Source organism: Narcine bancroftii, chromosome 3 (assembly GCF_036971445.1).
Source record: "Narcine bancroftii isolate sNarBan1 chromosome 3, sNarBan1.hap1, whole genome shotgun sequence".
NCBI lineage: Eukaryota > Metazoa > Chordata > Chondrichthyes > Torpediniformes > Narcinidae > Narcine > Narcine bancroftii.
The window spans coordinates 184,940,002-184,960,132 of NC_091471.1; the positions used below are offsets into that span (position 1 = coordinate 184,940,002).

The 20,131-nt window shown below is 40.8% G+C and overlaps 1 protein-coding gene across 6 annotated transcripts in view; it reads left to right on the top strand.

The window, feature by feature from the left end:
- The window catches only part of wdfy3 (WD repeat and FYVE domain containing 3), a 444,121-nt gene that overhangs the window by 175,743 nt on the left and 248,247 nt on the right, over window positions 1-20,131 (top strand). For 5 of the 6 annotated variants that reach the window (XM_069926060.1, XM_069926059.1, XM_069926062.1 and 2 more), the window contains one exon: window positions 3,464-3,682. The exons of the other annotated variant lie outside the window; for it this stretch is intronic. In XM_069926060.1, the coding sequence (XP_069782161.1) occupies window positions 3,464-3,682 (219 nt within the window). The remainder of the gene's footprint in view (window positions 1-3,463; window positions 3,683-20,131) is intronic. 6 annotated transcript variants of the gene reach the window in all.

Here is a 20,131-nt window from a genome sequence, read left to right on the forward strand (position 1 = left end):
AGGGGTAATGAGAGGAATGAAGGAAGGAGGGAGAAGGGGAGGAGCATAGCCAAACAGATAAGAAATCATAGTTGGGAGGGTAGAAGAGAAAAAAAATGCCCACGCCTCCAACCTAACCACCATCTGGTGCCCTATACGGTCCTTCCAAGCAACTCTTCACTTGTGAATCTAATGGAGTCATCTACTGCATCCGGTCCACATACCAGTCCCACACCAACATGTCTATCCATGGCCTCGTACACTGCCCAACCAAGGCCTCCCACAAATTGAAGGAACAACCCTGGGTGTTTCTCCAACCAGAAAGAAAAATCTTATTGTTTCCCGACCGCGCAATACCCAGTTCTATCTTCCACCCAAGATCCACAAACCCAATTGTCCCGGTAGACCCATTGTTTCTGCGTGCTCCTTTCAACCGAACTGGTATCATCATTTTGTCCCTCTAGTCCAGTCCCTCCCTCCCTAAATTTGCAATGCCTTGTATGCCCTCGATCATTTCCAACAACTTCCAATTCCCTGAACTCAACCATCTCATTTTCACAATGGACGTCCAATCTTTCTACATCTCTATTCTCCATTCCAGAGGCCTCAAAGCCCTTTGTTTCTTTCTCAAAAACAGGGCAGCAAGGTTAGTGTCGCTGTAAGTGCAGCACTGTTACTGCACCAGCGACCTGGGTTCGAATCCAGGGCTCTCTGAAAGGAGTTTGTGCATTCTTCTTGTGTACGCGTTGGTATTCTCTGGTTGCTCTGGTTTACTCCCACCCTTCAAAATGTATAGGAGTTGTGCATTAGTGAGGTATTTGGGCAGCACACATTTGCCAAATAGAGGCCATGCACAAATTGGAGGAACAACACCTGATAATCCGTCTGGTTTCTTTCCATCAGAAAAACATGAATGCTGCGTGAAGGAGTTTCTCCAGCACTTTTGTGTATTAAATTTCAATCACAGTGTCTGTAGTCTTGTATAATTTAATTCACAACTTTGCTACCTTTTTTCCATCATCAGCAAATTTAGTATCCATATCTTCCATGCCTTCAACCAAACCTTAATGACATGCAAGTCACATTCATGTATAATATCACTGCAAACTAGCATGCAGCACCCATCCACCACCCTTATTTCATATGGGCATCTTGTGCATGTGTTGTGCAGTCTGTGAATCCTTCATTGGTCTCATCAGCTACCTCTGTACCCACAGAACTGGAATGAGACATCCTCAGCCACAAGGAAATGCCAAAGAAGAATAAACATTCAATAGTTGGGTAAAAGTCACTTAAAAGCTGTATGATTGGATTCATTTGGGTTTATTTAAATGAAATATGTTGAGATGTAAATAATAACCAATATTCAATGCTAGTTTTTTTTTAAATGGTTCAGCAAGTTTATTTCAGATATGAAGCCCAGGAAAATATCCAGCGTCACTCAATAGTATGTGTTGAACTAGCAGATTACATTGGACACTATAAGGCTTCAGTGTTGCTGGATTTGTGTTGTGGAGTGTAAGGTGTAAACCTCAATTTGTGTACACTTTTGATTACAATTCAGAATATATTTGGATGTGTATAGCATGGTTTGAGTACACGAATGATTGTTTCCATTGATCATCAGAATACTCTCATAGTTTCTCATTTTGTTATCTCAACTTCAGCATTTCACTCATTTTCCGTACCATTTAGCAGTGCCAAATTATATCATTTTAAACTACTTTCATTTTGTAAGCAGTTAACTTTTTAAGCTGTTATTTGATATTTTTCATTATTTCTTGCAGACTTGTAACAAGCTTGAATTCAACATGAGTGTAAATATAGCAAGGGCTGCAATTTAGGATGCTTAAAAATAACTGGGAGATTCAAAATATGCAGTGATAATTACCTCATCTTTTTAAGATTTCCTCTTTTAAAGTGAAGTCTTGGAGTGTACTATAGAAATTCTAGGAGAAGTCTTCTAATTGTCAAAGATAGGATACTGCCGATGGCAAGCAGGGCATCTTTCTGGGCTCATTGAAAATCTAGAAAAAAATATCTTTTTAATGTTTTTCAATTTATTTCTGGTTCCGGGTTCTCCCTTTCTGAAATGGAGGTCGCTCAGTTTCTACTCATACTGAATGCTGAGTATCTTCAATTAATCATTGTTGGTGCCTGTCTCCATTATTTATCTCCCAGCCTTATAATATGAACTTTGTAGGAATAAGGTGTCAGGCAGATTTTTTTTGTTTTGTTTATAATGGAAACTGCTATCTTGGGATTTTTAAACATTGCTTTTGCCAAATTATATCAATGTTATAGCAATGACTGTGCATCAAAATAAGTTGGATTTGGGAAGCCTTAATATGCTTCATAGCTGTGAGAGACTGAAATAAGTAAAAACACAGAAATGCTGGAGGAACTCAGCCGATCTTTTCAGCGTCCAAAAAAGCAAAGATATATTGCCGACATTTCAAGCCTGAGCTTTCTTCAAGGAATAAGAAGAATGAGCCAGAACCAAGAAGGCTCAGAATTTAGGCAATGCTTGCTGGGGGAGGAATTCAGACCAACAAAAGGTGTTAATTTGAAATGATAAGAATTTATCATGTTTGTGCGAAAGGAAATGGAGAGAAACAGAGCTGGAGGAAGGAGACATGAAGAAGTGGGGGTGGTTTTAACAAAAATCAGAGAAGTTGATTGATATTAATGCTATCTGGCTGGAGGGTGCCCACTCGGAAGATGAGGTGTTGTTCATCCTTTTTGCGGGTGGTCTCAGTCTGGCAGTGTATGAGGCCATGGATAGATGTAGATCAGAGAGACTGGGCATAAACTGGGAGATAGCTTTGTTGAGCACCTTGGCTCTGTCCGCCGTAATAGCATGCATCTCCCATCCCATTCTCTTGCTGAAGTATCTATTTGTGGTCTCGTGCACTGCCTGACTGAGACCACGTACAAATTGGAGGAACAAAACTTCATCTTCCAACTGGGCAACCACTAACCAGGTGGTATTAATATTAACTTCTCTGGCTTTCATTAACCCAACCCCCACTTCTTTCCCTGTCACCTTCCTCCAGCTCAGTTTCTCTCCCTTTTCTCTGTCCCCTTTTACAAAAACATGATAAGTTCTTACCTCACCCCTTATCATATCTAATTAATGCCTTTTTTTTTGCTCTGGATTCTTCCCCCAGCAAGGATTGTCTGAATTCTGAGACTTTCTGCTTCTGGCTCATTCTTATCCCTTGAAGAAGGGCTCAGGCCCGATACGTTGGCAATATATCTGCTTTTTTGGACACTGAAAAACGGGCTGAGTTTCTTCAGCATTTCTGTGTTTTTACTACAATCACAGCATCTTCAGACTTTAGTGTTTCACTCATGACTGAAATAATGTAGGTTATGTTTCATGTTTGAAGCAGCAAAATGGGTTGTTCTTTTATTAAGCCATTGAGACATGGAGAAAATATGTGCACTCTCTTGTTTGAATAAAAGTAAAACTCTCTTTCAGGTGAACGATTCTTTCCACCACCATCTGGACTTACTTATTCAACCTGGTTTTGCATTGAGAGGTTCAGTAACCCTCTGAGCAATCATCCTGTTAAGCTTCTTACCCTAGTGCGGAGATCAAATTCATCTGAGCAGCACTATGTTTGTCTTGCTGTAATCCTTTCTGGGAAAGATAAGTCCCTGCTTGTTTCTACCAAGGAAGAGTTATTGCAAAACTATGGTAAGTTGGTGCTAAATTTTTGTTTAAACATTTTGGAATGTAGTAGATTAAAAATGAAGGTTTGTTTTTTCTAAAAAAAAGCGAGCTCTGACATTCTAAAAAGTATATTTTGGAAGCCATTATCAAAGTAAATGAGATGGATTTATCTCTTTGGTACTAAAACTAATCTTACAAAAGCAACTTATTTAAATCCAACCTACTCAATTGCTTCTCAACAGACCATCTCTGTAAACTTGAAAATAATTGCTGTGTGGCTTTTCAGGCCAGAATGTCCATTTTCTGGTGCAGAGCCCAAACTGCAGACATTTAATCTTGCTGATATCCATAAAATCCTAATAATTGTTTCAATATAATTGAAAACCATTGGCTTTCTTCCTTGATGTCACATTCCTTTCAAATGAAGCCAGTATGACATTTTTCACTGTTTGGAAATTGTGCTTCACATTTCAGCACAGAGACTTTCCTCTGAATACCTATATTACTAATTTCTCACCATTTAAAAGTATTATTTTTCTGTTTATCCTCCAAATATGACTGTCTTCCAGTTTGTCTTTGAATTTCATGAGTATATTTCCTCTGCATCTTCCTCATTGTTCAGATTTGTATTGTTAAAATTTAAAAATGTAATGCTAAAAACCTTCATCAAAATCATTAGAATGGATTGCACATAATTGTGGCCTCTTGGGTCATCCCTGAACAATCTCATTAATACTAACAACATTGAAAAATATTCATTTTTTTGTCTGTTTTCTGTTTATTTATCATTCCCTCTATCCATACTAACACCATATCAAATTCCAAGATCCTTTATTTTGTACATTGTGAAGGATGGCAACAGATTTAGGGAGGAGAAAGATTGGTTAAACAAGTAGCTACAAGCCAAATGCAGTTTAGCACAGGAAGTGATTACTGTGGTACTAGGGAGGGAAAGCAACAAAGAGTGATTTGGTTGTAACAACATTGCAGGAACAATGAGGCCCAGCAGGGTAAGACTTTTTTTTTAAATAAAGGACCATTTTCTTTTAAAAACGAGGAAGATATGCTAAATCTTTATAAATCACTGACTTTGACTCAAAATTGCTATAAGGAGGTGTTTGTTTCATTTCCATTTACTGATGGACATTCTGTGAACATGTGCTGGATTGGTAGAATTTAAAAATCTAGTTTGGCAACATCTTCAGGGATCTGTGCTGGTGAGAACAAAGTAAATAGTTGTGTACCTCATTATCCTTTCAGGTGAACAAATTCCTGATGAGAACATGGACAGAGAAAGGAAGATTCAGTTCAATATTTCATTCAATGCAAATGTTCTTGCTTTATAATCAACTTGTTTAATTCTACTTTGGAGACATGCTGATTTTAAAAATAAATCTATCTTCAAATAAGAATTATGTCTATTTGAGTAAAATGAATAATCGCTCTCTCTCTTGGATGGATTCTTCTCCACGCATCTATTATATTTAAGTTTTTCATTAATGTCAATGTTATGACTAGTTGATCTATCTAAAACTAAATGAAAGTTAAAATCCCCACCTATTAATATATTTTTTTTTAAAATTTTTCCATTAAGAAATGTTTCTTGTATAAATTTTTTTATCATCCAAATTTGGTGCCTCTATATTCATAAGAGTCCATAACTCTGAAAAAAAATTTGACAATGTGCAATAACATATCTCCCTGCAGGGTCAATGACTACATTCTATATCTTGAATGGAAGGGTCTCCTTTATCAAAATTTCCACTCCCCTTGCTTTAGAATTAAACTTAGAATGTGTGACATGCCCCATCCAGTCTCTTTTTAATTTCTGATACTCTATTTTAATTTCTGATACTCTATTTCTGGGTTCTAGTGTTATGAACCCAGAGGACCCCAAAACCCAGCAGCAATATAAATTCACCAAGACAAATGGTTACTTAAACAAAAGTTGCTTTTAATTATCCTTAAACATGAAAACAGGATCAAAATTTAACTTATTACTATTAACTTAACCTAGCAGCCCTCTTCTAATGCTAAGCGCACGTGTATGTAATGTGTATATAAGTTCAAAAAAAGTTATTTGATTCACAGTCCAAACTCACTTCTCACTCCTCCAAGATCACCGGTATCAGGCAATTCTTATACTGTGCACAGAATTTGTCATTTATGAATTTCACCAGGCTTTGGTGCTTGAAAGGTAAATGGTTACCACTCAGGAAGGTTCTTGTTGGTTTTCAGAGAGAGATTTGTTGCTCGTTGGACACCCACAACCGATTCCTTCAAATCAGCCACTTCAGTGTCTTGCCAAAGATACTTGCCCCATCAGGGCTTTCCAGATGATAACCTCTTTCTTTCTGGTCACTACAGAGTTCCTTTTTGTTTCCCTTATTTCAAGTGAAACATTATGCAGACAATCCTCTCCTTGTATGGACCACAAGGACTTTGACCAGGCTGAACTAAGATCTCATAACTCGTCTTCAAAATTGTGTTTTTCCACAAGTTTGCCAGCTTGATCTGTTCCAGTCCCAGCTGCTGCTGCTGAACTGTAGAACTAAATTTTCTTTTGCTCCATCTCTTTCTCTCTCTCACTCAGAGAAAACCTCATGACCCTCTGAGAACAGCCAACTGCACTCAGACAGAATGTGGCTCCGGACCTAATCTTCTGAGTTCATTCATCTGTTGCTTTCCAAAACAATAATCCATTTCTCCACAGCATGTCCAATTAGCACCTACTTGTGAAGTCCTTCTATGCATTCTTCACATTTTTTGCAAAGGCACTGGAGCCTGAACTTGTCTGGCTTGAGCAGAGCTCTGGCATTTTAAATAAGATCTGTTTTGAAGTGTTTGCATGTGACCTATACTAAAAAACATGCCACAATTTACAAATCAATTGTAACAGTGTTTAAACAACAACAAACAACAAAGGAAAGCTTTTAAAGCATTAAAATGTTTAATTCTCACCAAAACAAATGCTGGTCACTGACACCTTCCCACCGAACCCCTGCTTGTGTCAGGTGCCCAAGGGTCTCACTCCTGCCCAGGAGATTGAGGTTCCCACTGCCACTGGGAGCCTGAGGTCCTCACTGCTGCCAGCACTGGGAACCCGAGGACCTCTCTGCCGCCGGGATCCCGAGGTCGTGCTGCTGCTTGCATTGGAAGTAGCAGAAAAAAATTTGGATAACTGAAGATTTCAGAGAAGCCGATTTCGGATAATCAGAGTTATACTATACCTGAATGATACTTCTTCCCTTCCTGTTCCTTGTAAGGGAGACATCGCTTTCTCACAATTCCTTTGCGTCCTTTGTATCTTTTACAAGAGTGCGGTCTTCCATTCCAGGACATCTAAAATCTCCTTTTTCTTTAATAAACATAGATTCCCCCTTTACTGTCAGTGATATAACCTGTTCCTGTTTCTCCTCTTCCTCAAAATTCTGCCATTACCTCTCCTGCCTCCAGGCCGAACAAGGACTTAATACTTCTGGTCCTCACTTTCCATCCCACTAGCCTCCACATCCTACACATTAATTTAGGCATACAGCACCTTTTGTCCCATGAGCCCATCCCACCTAATTAACCTACAGCCACTCTTCTTCTCCCTGCCCCCCCATCCCCACCCTGAATGGTCGGAGGAAACTCAGGCAGACATGAGGAGAATATACAAATACTTTACAAATAGCGCAGAATTCAAACCCTGGTACCAATTGCTGCCGCTGTAGCTGCATTGCGCTAACTGTTACACTAACTGCCATCCCCACATTATCCTCTGACACATTGCCAACTCCATTGTGATTCCACTACCAGCCATATCTTCCCCTCACCTCACCCCTATCTGCTTTTTGCAGGGATATGTATACCTGATGCTCCCTAGCCTGCTCTTCTTCTCAAAGCTCTTCTTCTCAAACCATCCTTCCACACTCTTTAGGAACTTCCCTCTATAGCGGCAGAATGTGCAAACTTGTCCCTAATCTCCCCCTCACTTCCATCCAGGGTCCCAAAGAGACATTTCAGGTGAGATGCATTGTCCAACCTAATTTGTTGCATTTGTGTATCAGGTGTGGCCTCCTCTTTCTTGGTGAGACCAAACACAGATTAGATGACCACTTCACCAAACACCGACACTCTGTGGGTCTTAACGAGCTTTCTGTAGCCAACCATTTCAACTCCCCAAACCATTCCTACAAATGACATGTCTGTTCTTGACCTTGTTCATTGTCAGGGTGGGGCCAAACATAAACTTGGGGAACAACTTCATATTTTTCCTGGACAGTTTGAACCCAAATAGCATAAATATTGTTTTTTTCAAAATTTTATGCATCCAGCACCCCCCTTTTAATTCCACTGTTTCTTCTCTGCATATTCCTGTGCTGATTTTTCTCCCTCTCTCAAACTTTAATTCCCCAACCCAACCCCACCCCTCCTGGCAATGCGTGCTTGCTCGCGTGCTCTCTCTCTCTCTCTCTCTCTCTCTCTCTCTCTCTCTCTCTCTCTCTCTCTCTCTCTCTCTCTCTCTCTACATATATATACTGTCTTTCCAACTTGTACACCTGTCATATCGCCGCTGAGCTCATCCCCAGCTTCTTTCCTACTTTATATATGTGGTATCACTTACTCCTAGTGTTGACATAGGATTCAGTCACAAAATGTTGACTGACCATTTCTACCTATGGATGCTTCCTTTCCAACTGAGTTTCACCAGCAATTCTTTGTGTTCTAAAGCTTTTAATTTGCTTTTGACAAATTTACAGGGAGTTAAGCAAACATTACTGGTGAGGCCTCACTTGCAGTGCAGGGTACAGTTTTGGGAAAAGATGTGCTGGCATTGAAGAGGGTTCAGAGAAGATGTACCAGAATGATTCCTGGAATGAAGGGATCAACATACAAGAAATATTTGATGTCTCTTGGACTGTACACCTTGGAGTTCAGAAGAATGAGGGGGGACCTGATAGAAGTGTTTTGATTGTTCACAGGCCTGGACAGAGTAGATATGGCAGTAGTTTCCTATGATAGGGTAGTCGAGGACAAGAAGGCACAACCTCAGGATTGAAGGGCGCCCATTTAAAACAGATGCTGAGAAATTTCTTTAACCAGAGAATGGTGAATCTCTGGAATTTGCTACCACAGGAGGCTGGGGAATCCAGGTTATTGGGTGTAATGAAGACAGAAATTGATAAATGTCTGAATAGTCAGGGTATCAAAGGTTATCGAGAGAAGGCAGGGGAGAGGGCTGAGTGGGAGAATGCATCAGCTCATGATGGAATGGAGGAGTGATCGTGATGGGCTGAATAGCCTACCTCTGCTCCTATAACTTATGGTCATATAGGATTACAAACAAGATTAGAGTGACATTCAAAAAGCATACATTTTAAAACATAATAATGAAATAATATAATTACAGGGAATAAAAATGTTCACCTAAAATTTGTATTTTTAGATCAATATCTTATATTAAAACACATTAGAGAGTAATTGAGGTTTTTTCTTTGATCATGTATTACGCTGGAGAAGGCTGCAAAACATGTGGAGGGGCAGGTTAACACTGAAGGAAATGGTTGGTGGTTCTCTATTTAAATATACCCTACATATTTGTATTCCAGAAAGTGCTGCCAGATTTATAATGCAGGCAGGTCTTTCAGAGCTTCAACATGGCCATTGCCCTGAGCAGCACTTTTTTATTTCAAAATTATCTTGAGCCCAATCTTCTGGGTGGGTGACTCACAACTCTCAGGGAATACTGGGATTTTTAGGATTCGAGCTTCATAAGCTGTCCTCACAAAATTTTAAAACCAGTTGGGATTTATTTTTTCAGAGTGTTATCCCATAGCTGTTACTCAATTACAATATTGTGCATAACCTCTATTTGGAAATAGCCCATTTATACTGTTGTGCACACGCATATCCAAGTGTAGCAGAAGATCTGCCCCAATGTAATTGTTATGCACCAAAATTCTCACCTTTATTTCTGTTAAAAGTTTTTAGAGAATGTGCAGAATTGCTTTCAGGCATTGTTCATTCCATGTATTAGACCTCCTTTGTATTCAACTGAGTTTACTACTAGGATCAAAAATTTCAAGGTCTGAACAGAAAAACAGGCAGGAGCCTGAATAAAATGGTAAGGGAGGAAGGGGCAGGGAAAGGAGCACAGACCCACAGGTAAGAGGTTGTATGTGGATTTAGGTGGGATGGCACAAGAGATAAAAACGAAGAAGTGATAGGGGTAGGAGATAGCTCTGAATGGAGAAGGAGGGGTGTGGAGCTGGAGGAAAGGAGACCGAGGGACGGGAAAGAGAGGGAGACAAGGAAGTGGCTTAACAGAGAAGTCACTGTTAATGCCATCTGGTGGGAAAGTGACCTGAACTTTGGCTTGCTGCTTTTTTTCCTCAAGTGAAAAAGCAGTGCAGAGTTAGCTTTTCAAAACCTCAATCTTATTTGCCCAGTAAAATCACAGCTGAGCTGTATCTTGACGTAATCCTTCTGCGCTGATGCTATATGCTTTTATATCTTGGTTGTCTAAATTCAATTTCAGTTTTACAACTTTTATTTGAGCCACCATCCTCTGCCTTTTGTGAGCATGAAGTGTTACTTTTTTTGAATATTTTGTTTAAATCTTTTCCATCCATCCCATTATAAACTTTTACATAAGCAAAATTTGTTTAGATTTGAAATTACAATAGTTACATGTTGGTTTAACTACTCCCTTACCCTCCCTTCCCTCTTACACACCCCCCCCCACTTAAAAAAAGTATAGTAATAGAAATACATATAATATAGTTTATGTGAAAAAAAATGAAGGAAAAAGAAGAAAGAAAAAGATAACATTATTCTGGATTGCACAAAGGATCGGCTCACACATTGGGATCTTGCAGTATTTATATAGCCATTTTAGGGAAGAAGATTATTACAGATTATTGCAGGCCGGAATACATTTTTACATATTTATGCCTAAACTTTGCATATACAGGCTCCAAATTTGTAAAACCTAAGGTCTGTGATTGGCTTGGCATTGATTTTTCTGGTGATTTCCTCATCTGCAGAAACATATAAATTCTCTTTAAATTCTGGAAACCTCAATAAATGCAACAGGCCCTTTCTCTATATTCTACAACATAGAAAGCATTATAATCTTAGAGTCTTGAAAAAGTCATATATTATCTGCCATGAGAATGTTCTGGTAATTGGATGATCTGGTTTTCTTTGATTCGGGGTAGAAAGGAAGAAGGTCAAATCAATGTTCTGAAGCTGCTGTGATTCATTGATAACATAGGTATTTCACTTGTGACAATGAGTACAAAGTTACATGCATGCAACATAAATAACAATCCTTGCACTTTAATTTTCTTTTTTACTTTAGCTGAAAATTGTATTTTTTAAAGTATTTTCAAGTTTCTCCATCAAGATACCTTGTTACTTATAAACATCAGTTGTTACCCATTTAGAGGCTCTGAACATTTTGTATTTAAATTTGTCATACAAGTAAATTTAAAATACATGTGCATCAAAATTCTTCTTTCTGCAGCCAAACGGGTTTCTTTGTTTTTTTTAAAAAAGTGATTCCAATAGTTAAGGGATTGAAAGAGGAAATAAATAGGAGCAGGAGTAGGCCATCGGACCAGTCAAGATGCCATTCAATAAGGTAGTGGCTCATCTGTTTGGGGACTCAGTTCCACCCACTTGCCTTTGCCACATAACCCTTGAATCCCCTACTGTGCAAAAATCTATCTAACATCTTAAATGGGTTTAGTGAGACATCCAATCCTGCTCCCTTGAGCGGCAAATTCCACAGATGCATTCCTCTTCATCTCTGTTCTAAATTTACTTCCCATATCTTGAGGCTCTGTCCATTAGTTCTTATCTCATCTGACAGTGGAAACAACTTTCCTGCCTCTATTTTATTGATACTTTTTATAATTTTATATAATTATAAGATCCTCTCTCATTCTTCTGTATTTCAGTGAGTATAGTCCCAGGTGCCTCAATCTCTCCTCATATTCTACCACCCTCATCTCTGGAATCAACCTGGTGAATCTCTTTCGAACAGACCAAAGATAGTATATCTTTTCTCAAGTAAGGAGACCAGAACTGCATGCAATACTGCAGATGGAACCTCACCAGTACCCTGTACCGTTGCAGCAGAACCTCCCTGCTCTTAAATTGAATCCCTCTAGCAATGAAGATTGACATTCAATTTGCTGCCTTGATTACCTGTTGCACGTCCAAATCAACCTTTTGCAACTAACACATAAGCACTTCAAAGCCCCTTTGCACAGCAGCATGCTGGAATCTTTCACCATTTAATAATCTGATTATTTGTTTTTCTTTACAAAGTGGGTGACCTTACATTTACCCACATTGTGCCAGACCCTTTCTCACTCATTGACCAAATATCTGTCTCTCTGCAGACTCTCCATCCTCTGCACAATTTGTTTTTTTTTCATGTTGTATCATCAGTAAACTTGGATATGGTGCACTTGGTCCCCTCTACCAAGTTGTTAACGTACAGAATGAACAACTGTGGGCCCAGTAAACAACCTTGCAACACTCCACTCATTACTGATTGCCCACCAGAGAAACACTCATTTGTCCCAACTTTTGCCTTCTATTGGTTGACCAATCCTCTATTCATGTTAATGCTTTACCCTCAACTCCATGCATCCTTGTGGATGTGTTTAATGGTGCACCTTATCGAGCGTCTTCTGGAAATCCAAAGATTATATTTATTTGTCCCCTTCTATCAACTGTGATTTGTTATATCCTCTAAGAACTTGAGCAAGTTTGTCAAACAGGATCTGCCCTCCCTCAATACACATCAACCTGATGGAACAATTTCTATCCAGGTGTCTTGTTGTTCCTTAATGATTGCTTCTAGCATTTTGCTGACTACAGATATTGAACTAACTGGCCTATTGCCTACATATTTTTTTCTTTTTCAATATTTTTATTATGTTTTCAATAATAATAAACAAGTAAAAACCATTAAACAGAATAAGCACGTGAAAAGAATATATAGGTGTAGTAATTATATGTAGAAAAAAACTATTGTATATAAACAAAGTAGTTTAACAAACAGACTAAAAGAAAGACAAAAAAGTATATTGTGCACTTAAACAAATATAAAATGGCTAATTAAAAAAAACAAAAAAAATTACTATTGTACAAAATCTACCCCCTTCACTTTCGAAGTTGTTGGTAGGTGCATAAAATTGACTATTAACATAGAAAAGACAAAATGTACTAAACTACCTGAATAATCTTATAAATTATGAAAACAGTAAGAGAAGTAGTAGGAAGGTCGTGCAGGAGTCTCCTGCGGTCATCTCCCTGCAGAACTGATTTGCTGTTTTGGATACTGTTGGGGGAGATGGCTCACCAGGGGTAGGCAGCAGTAGCCAGGTTTATGGCACCTTATGTAGTGCTGCTATCCAAGAGGGCAGGAAAAAGAGTGGTAGGGCAATAGTCATAGGGGATTCCATTGTAAGGGGAATAGATAGGAGTTTCTGTGGCTGCAAACGAGACTCCTGGATGGTGTGTTGCCTCCCTGGTGCAAGGGTCAAAGATGTCTTGGAGCGGCTGCAGGACATTCTGGAAGGGGAGGGAGAACAGCCAACTGTCGTGGTCCATGTCGATACCAATGACATAGGAAAAAAAAGGGATGAGGTCCAACAAGATGAATTTAGGGGTTTAGGAAGGAAATTGAGGAGTAGGATCTCAAAGGTAATAATCTCTGAATGTTACCCGTGCCATGAGCTAGCCAGAGTGGGAACAACAAGATAGCTAGAATGAATTTGTGGCTTGAAAGGTGGTGTAGGAGGGAAGGTTTCAGATTCTTGGAAAATTGCAAGTAGTTCTGGGGCAGATGGGACTGATACAAACAGGACGGTCTGCATCTGAGCAGGGCCGGGACCAACGTTCTTGGGGGTTTGTTTGGTAGCGCTGTTGGGGAACATTTCAACTAATGTGGCAGGGAATGGGACCAAGTCCAGAGAGTCAGAGGGGTGTAAAATGAGAATAGAAGCAAAAGGTAGCAAGGTGAAAAGCATTAGTGGCAGGCAAGTAAAAGGGGGGGGGGGGGGCGGGGGGATCAAAAAGAGCTATTTATTTAAGTAATGGTAAAAATAACTATGATACATTTGGGATCACAGAGACGTGGCTTCAGGGGGAACGTCACTGGGAGCTCAACATTCAGGGTTACTCGACATTCAGGAAGGATAGACAGAATGGAAAAGGAGGTGGAGTAGCCTTGTTGGTTAGGGAAGAGGTGAATGCCATAGAAAGGAAGGACATCAGTGTAGAGGATGTGGAATCCATATGGGTAGAGCTGTGAAACACAAAAGGACAGAAGACGCTAGTGGGAGTAGTATACAGGCAGCCTAACAGTAGCAGTGAAGTTAGTGAAGGAGTCGTAAAGGAAATTGGTAATGCGTGCAACAAAGGGACGGCAGTTGTAATGGGTGACTTTAATCTACATGTAGATTGGGTGAACCAAATTGGTACGGGTAAGGTTGAAGAGGATTTCTTAGAATGTATCCAGGATTGTTTTCTAAATCAGCATGTTGAGGAACCGACGAGGGAACGAACCATTCTGGACTGGGTATTGAGTAATGGAGAAGGGTTCATTAGCAATCTTGTTGTGAGGAACCCCTTGGGCAAGAGTGACCACAATATGGTGGAATTCTTCATTAGGATGGAATGTGACAGAGTTGATACGGATACAAAGGTTTTGAACTTGAAGAGGGGTAACTTTGATGGTATGAGATGTGAATTGGCTAAAATAGATTGGCAAATAGTACAAAGGACTAACGGTAGAAATGCAATGGCAATTGTTTAAGGATAGCTTGGAGCAAGTGCAGAAAATGTACATCCCAGTTTGTACGAAGAATAAATTGAGGAGGGTAGTCTCATGATGATGAATATGCATGAGATGCATTCACCTGACCGGAAGTCACATGGTATGAGGGAGAGAGAAGAGCGCGAAATGGAGGAACAATGAAAGCTGGAGAATAAAGACACGGAGATGTTTAACTGGTAAAACTTGTGTTATTAACTTCACTTTCGGGCCACAAATGTGACATTGGCGACGAGGATTAAAACAACAACATTTTGGAACTTAAATGTGATAAGAATTTTGATCTTTGATTCAGTGGCTTTGGGCTGAAAAAAGTTTCCTCATGGCAGGCGCAGAAGCTGATTTTTTAACACTTCGAGGTGTTCCTCATTTTGACCTGGCTGGTGATGCAAGCACTGTAAGTGTGAAGTGGAAGGCATGGCTGGAAGAATTTGAAGCCTACGCTGACAGTCGTGGCCTATTTCTCGATAGTGGTACGGTGGAACAAAAAGCGCAGAGAAGGGCGTTACTTCTTTTCACCGCAGGGCCCGCAGTTCGGGAAACTTTTAAGACACTTTTGAATACAGGAAGGAAGGATGAATACCAGAAAGCGGTCGATGCATTGAATGCACACTATGTAGTGACACCGAATGCTACATTTCAACGCCATTTGTTTCGGAGAACGAAACAAGAAGATGGACAAACAATTGCTCAGTACGTAACGAGATTGTGCCAGCTGGCTGTTGGATGCAATTACATGGCAGCTGATTTGGACAACCAATTATTGGATCAAGTCGTACAGCACTGCAGATCAGACAAGCTCAGGAAACGTCTGCTGGAAAAAGGGAGTGAGCTGAAGCTCACCGATGCTTTAGCCATTGCTGCTGCATTAGAGGCTGTTGAGGGGCAATTTCATACCATGACCCTGAAGGACAACTCAAGCCAGCAAGTTAAGAGACTCTCGCATAACCAGCCAAGATATACGTTGACACATGACGCGGAGTGTTATCGATGTGGAAACAGAGGTCATTTTGGAAAAGACCCATGCTGCCTAGCAAAAGGCAAAGTTTGCAGAAAGTGTGGAGGTAAAGACCACTTTGCAAAGAAGTGCAAAAGCAAGTCCAATGCAGACCAGAAGGGGAAGGGCACAGCTTCCAAAGGCAAAGCTTGGGGGAAAGGAAAGTATCCTGGAAAGAAAGACACTATTCGCCATATAGACGGTGACCCAGAAAGCGACGATGATGATGATAACCAGGATGGACAGAGATATTATCAATTTACATTGAATGATGTACATCATGAAAAGGTCCCAGTGATCATTGGTGGTGTGACAGTTCAGGTCATTGTAGACACAGGCAGTGACAGTAATGTAATTGATCGACATTTATGGGAAAAATTGAAAATGAAAAAGATCATCTGTACTTCAAAGAAGTGCTCCAAGAAACTGTATCCATATACAGCAACCAAGCCATTGCAGACCATTGGATGTTTTACTGCAACCGTTGAAGCTGGTGATAAGTACACCGAAGCAGAGTTTGTTGTCATAGACGAGAGGGGAGAACCATTGCTAAGTAGACGCACAGCACAAGACCTGGCAATACTTCATATTGGAGCTCGTGTCAATTCAGTTCAGTCATACGAGGATATGAAGCAAGAATTCCCTGCAGTCTTCCAAGGAGTAGGAAAGCTGAAAGGTCGACAACTAAAGCTAGCGGTGGACGAAACGGTCAAACCCAAGGCGCAACCAGTGCGCAGAACTCCGTTTGGACTTCGTGGGAAAGTCGAAGCCAAAATTAAAGAGTTGATCGAGCAAGACATTATTGAACCTGTGGAACATTCAACACAATTTGCCCAAACCAAATGGTGACATAAGACTGAGGATGGCCAATGAAGCTATAATTCGTGAACGACATCCTATACCAACAGTGGAGGAAATACTTCAAGAGTTGACTACCAGTAAGATATTCTCAAAAATTGATTTAAAATGGGGCTATCATCAATTAGAACTGGACCCAGAATCCCGAGACGTAACAACATTTGTGACTCACTGTAGATTGTACCGATACAAGAGACTATCGTTCGGCATTAATGCAGCTTCTGAGATCTACCAGTATGAAATCCATCGAGTGATTCAAGGCATTCCTGGAGTTGCCAACATTTCTGACGACATCATAGTCCATGCACCTACAAAGGAAGAGCATGACAGACGGTTGATGCGTGTACTATCTAGACTACAGGAGGCAGGCCTTACCGTGTGAATGGAAACAAGTGCCAGTTTGGTGTGTCAGAAATGGACTTCATGGGACACAGACTTAGGCGGGAAGGACTAAACCCAGCAGAGGCCAAAGTGAAGGCTATTGCAGATGCACGTGCACCCCAGAACGCAACGGAGGTGAGGAGTTTCCTGGGATTGGTCAATTATTGCACAAAGTTCATCCCTAATTTTGCTACAGTGGCAGAAACACTAAGGAAACTAACCAGGAAAGGTGTACCATTTCATTTTGGATCAGAGCAGAAGAAAGCGTTCACAACGCTGAAGCAAAGTCTGACAGATGCTGATACTCTTGGATATTATGATCTGGCTGCACCAACCAAAGTCATAGCAGATGCTAGTCCCGTTGGTTTAGGAGCCGTGTTGGTCCAGATACATGACGTAGGAGCAAGAATCATTGCCTACGCCAGCAGATCGTTGTCAGATGTGGAAAGAAGATATTCTCAGACAGAGAAAGAAGCACTCGGACTTGTATGGGCCTGTGAGAGGTTCCTTGCATATTTGTATGGCATTGAATTTGAACTCATCACAGATCATAAGCCATTAGAGGTGATCTATACCGCTAGATCCAAACCGTGTGCCAGAATAGAGCGATGGGTACTCCGACTCCAACCCTACAAATACAAAGTAGTTCACATTGCCGGGAAAGCAAACATTGCTGATCCGCTGTCCAGATTGGTGAAGGATGGATGCCCACAATCCAAGTCAGAATTGGGGACAGAAGCAGAGAGCTTTGTACGCTTTGTAGCTATTCAGTCGACACCGAAAGCTGTGACCACGAAGGAAGTCGAGAGAGAGTCCGAACATGACCCAGAACTCATGGAAGTGAGAGAATGTATCCAGAGTGGACAATGGGACAAGTGTACTCACAAGGCTTACATTCCCATTAGAGACGAACTTTGTTGCATCGGACAGTGTGTATTGAGAGGTTGTAGATTGGTGATACCACAGAGGTTGAGACCGAAGATCGTATCCTTAGCTCATGAAGGACACCTAGGTATTGTTGGTACCAAGCAAAACCTCAGAAGAATGGTGGCCAGGTTGTGATAAAGACGCAGAGAAATTCGTCAAAACTTGCCATGGATGTCAAATCACAAGTAGGAGTAATCCTCCAGAGCCGATCCGGAGTACGCAACTCCCGACAGGACCGTGGATCGACGTAGCCGTTGATTTTCTTGGACCTTTACCGACTGGTGAATCAATCATGGTAGTGATAGATTACTACAGCAGATACTATGAGTACGTTGTGATGAGGGCCACAACCACTAAAAAAACAATACAAGCATAGCAGAGATCTTCGCAAGATATGGATTGCCTGTAACGCTATACTCTGACAATGGTCCACAATTCATTTCAGAGACATTTGCTGAATACATGAGGACCACAGGTATCCACCATCATAAAGTAACTCCGAAATGGCCGCAAGCCAACGGGGAGATAGAGAGACAAAATCAGTCCATTGAAAAACGATTACGGATTGCTCACGCAGAAGGACAAAATTGGCGAGAAGCATTGCTATCTTATGTGGCTGTCTATCGGGCAACGCCCCATGCAACCACAGGAAAAAGTCCTGCAGAAGCATTTTTTGGGAGAAAAATCTTCACAAAAATGCCCAAAATAAAGGAAATCTGGGACGACCAGGAGATGAGAGACCATAATGCTGAAAAGAAAGGAGCAGCAAAGCTGTACACAGACTCGAGACGTGGAGCCAGGTACTCAGACATCATGCCTGGAGATAATGTTCTGGTGAGGCATGAGAATGGTGGTAAGCTAGACACACCTTATTACCATCAACCCTACACTGTCGTATCCAGAAGTGGCAGTATGGTAACAGTCAAGTCTCCGGCTGGAGTCCTGTACAAAAGAAATGTGTCAGGTGTAAAAAGGTACCAGTCCAGAGAGACATCGAGCGAGGTGGTTGAAAGTCCAATACGAGATGCTCAACCTGAGAGACCAGATGATGTCCCCGAGGCAGTTACCAGCATTCCTGATGAAGTGACTAGAGGGCCAGAAGCACCCGAGGCCGAGGCGAGCAGTGTTTCCGACGCTGAGAGTGAACAACCGAGTAGCAACAAGAGTATCGCAGGAAGGCCGAAACGAGACAGGAAAGCCGCCTAAACGATACGAAGACTTTGTGCCGTATTTCTAAGTGTGCCCGCATTATCACAAAAGGGAAAAGTTTGTGACAGTTGGAACAGTGGAACATTGGGACAGTGATTTGATCATATATTAAAGTGCGTGTATGAGTGCTGTACGTAGTACATTTTAGTTAGTTGAGTTATTGTATTACAGTTAGTGATGACAAGTTCATGTTACATTGTGTGTAGAAGGAGTTTGAACTTATTTGTTTGTTTGTTAGACATTGTTTGTTGGTTCCGAGGGATATTGATAAGGTGACGGTGTTTACATTTCAACATTGAGGTGTAAAGTTTATTTCTGGTAAAAGGAGGGATGTCATGATAATGAATATGCATGAGATGTATTCACCTGACCGGAGTCACATGGTATGAGGGAGAGAGAAGAGCGCGAAATGGAGGAACAATGAAAGCTGGAGAATAAAGACACGGAGATGTTTAACTGGTAAAACTTGCGTTACTAGTGTTATTAACTTCACTTTCGGGCCACAAATGTGACAGGTAGCGCATCCATGGCTAACAAGGGAGATCCCAGAGAGTGTCAAATCCAAAGAAGGAGCTTACAAATTAGCCAAAAAGAATAATATCCCTGATGATTGGGAGAAATTCAGAGTTCTGCAGAGGAGGACAAAAGGATTAATTAGGAAAGGTAAAAGGGATTATGAGAGGAAGCTGGCAGGGAACATAAAAAATACTGTAAAAGCTTTTATAGATACATTAAGAGAAAGAGGTTAGTTAAGACAAATGTGGATCCGTTGTGAACAGAATCGGGTGAGTTGATCATGGGGAACAAGGGTATGGCAGACTGTTTGAATGACTATTTTAGTTCTGTCTTCTCCAAGGAAGACATAACTAATCTACAGGAAATTACTGAGGATCGGAGATCTATTGTGACGGAGGGACTAAAGGAAATCATTGTAAGTCGAGAAGTTGTATTAGTTAAATTGCAGGGATAAAAGGTGGATAAATCCCCAGGGCCGGATAGTCTGCATCCGAGAGTGCTGAAGGAAGTAGCCCAGGAAATAGTGGATCCGTTGGTGATAATGTTTCAAATCTCTTTGGATACTGGATTAGTTCCTGAGGATTGGAGGGTGGCCAATGTACCCCCACTCTTTAAGAAGGGTGGGAGAGAGAAATCAGGAAACTACAGACCAGTTAGCCTGACATCGGTAGTAAGGAAGGTGCTAGAATTGGTTATTAAAGATGCAATTGCAGTACATTTAGAAAGTAGTGGTATCGTCGCACAG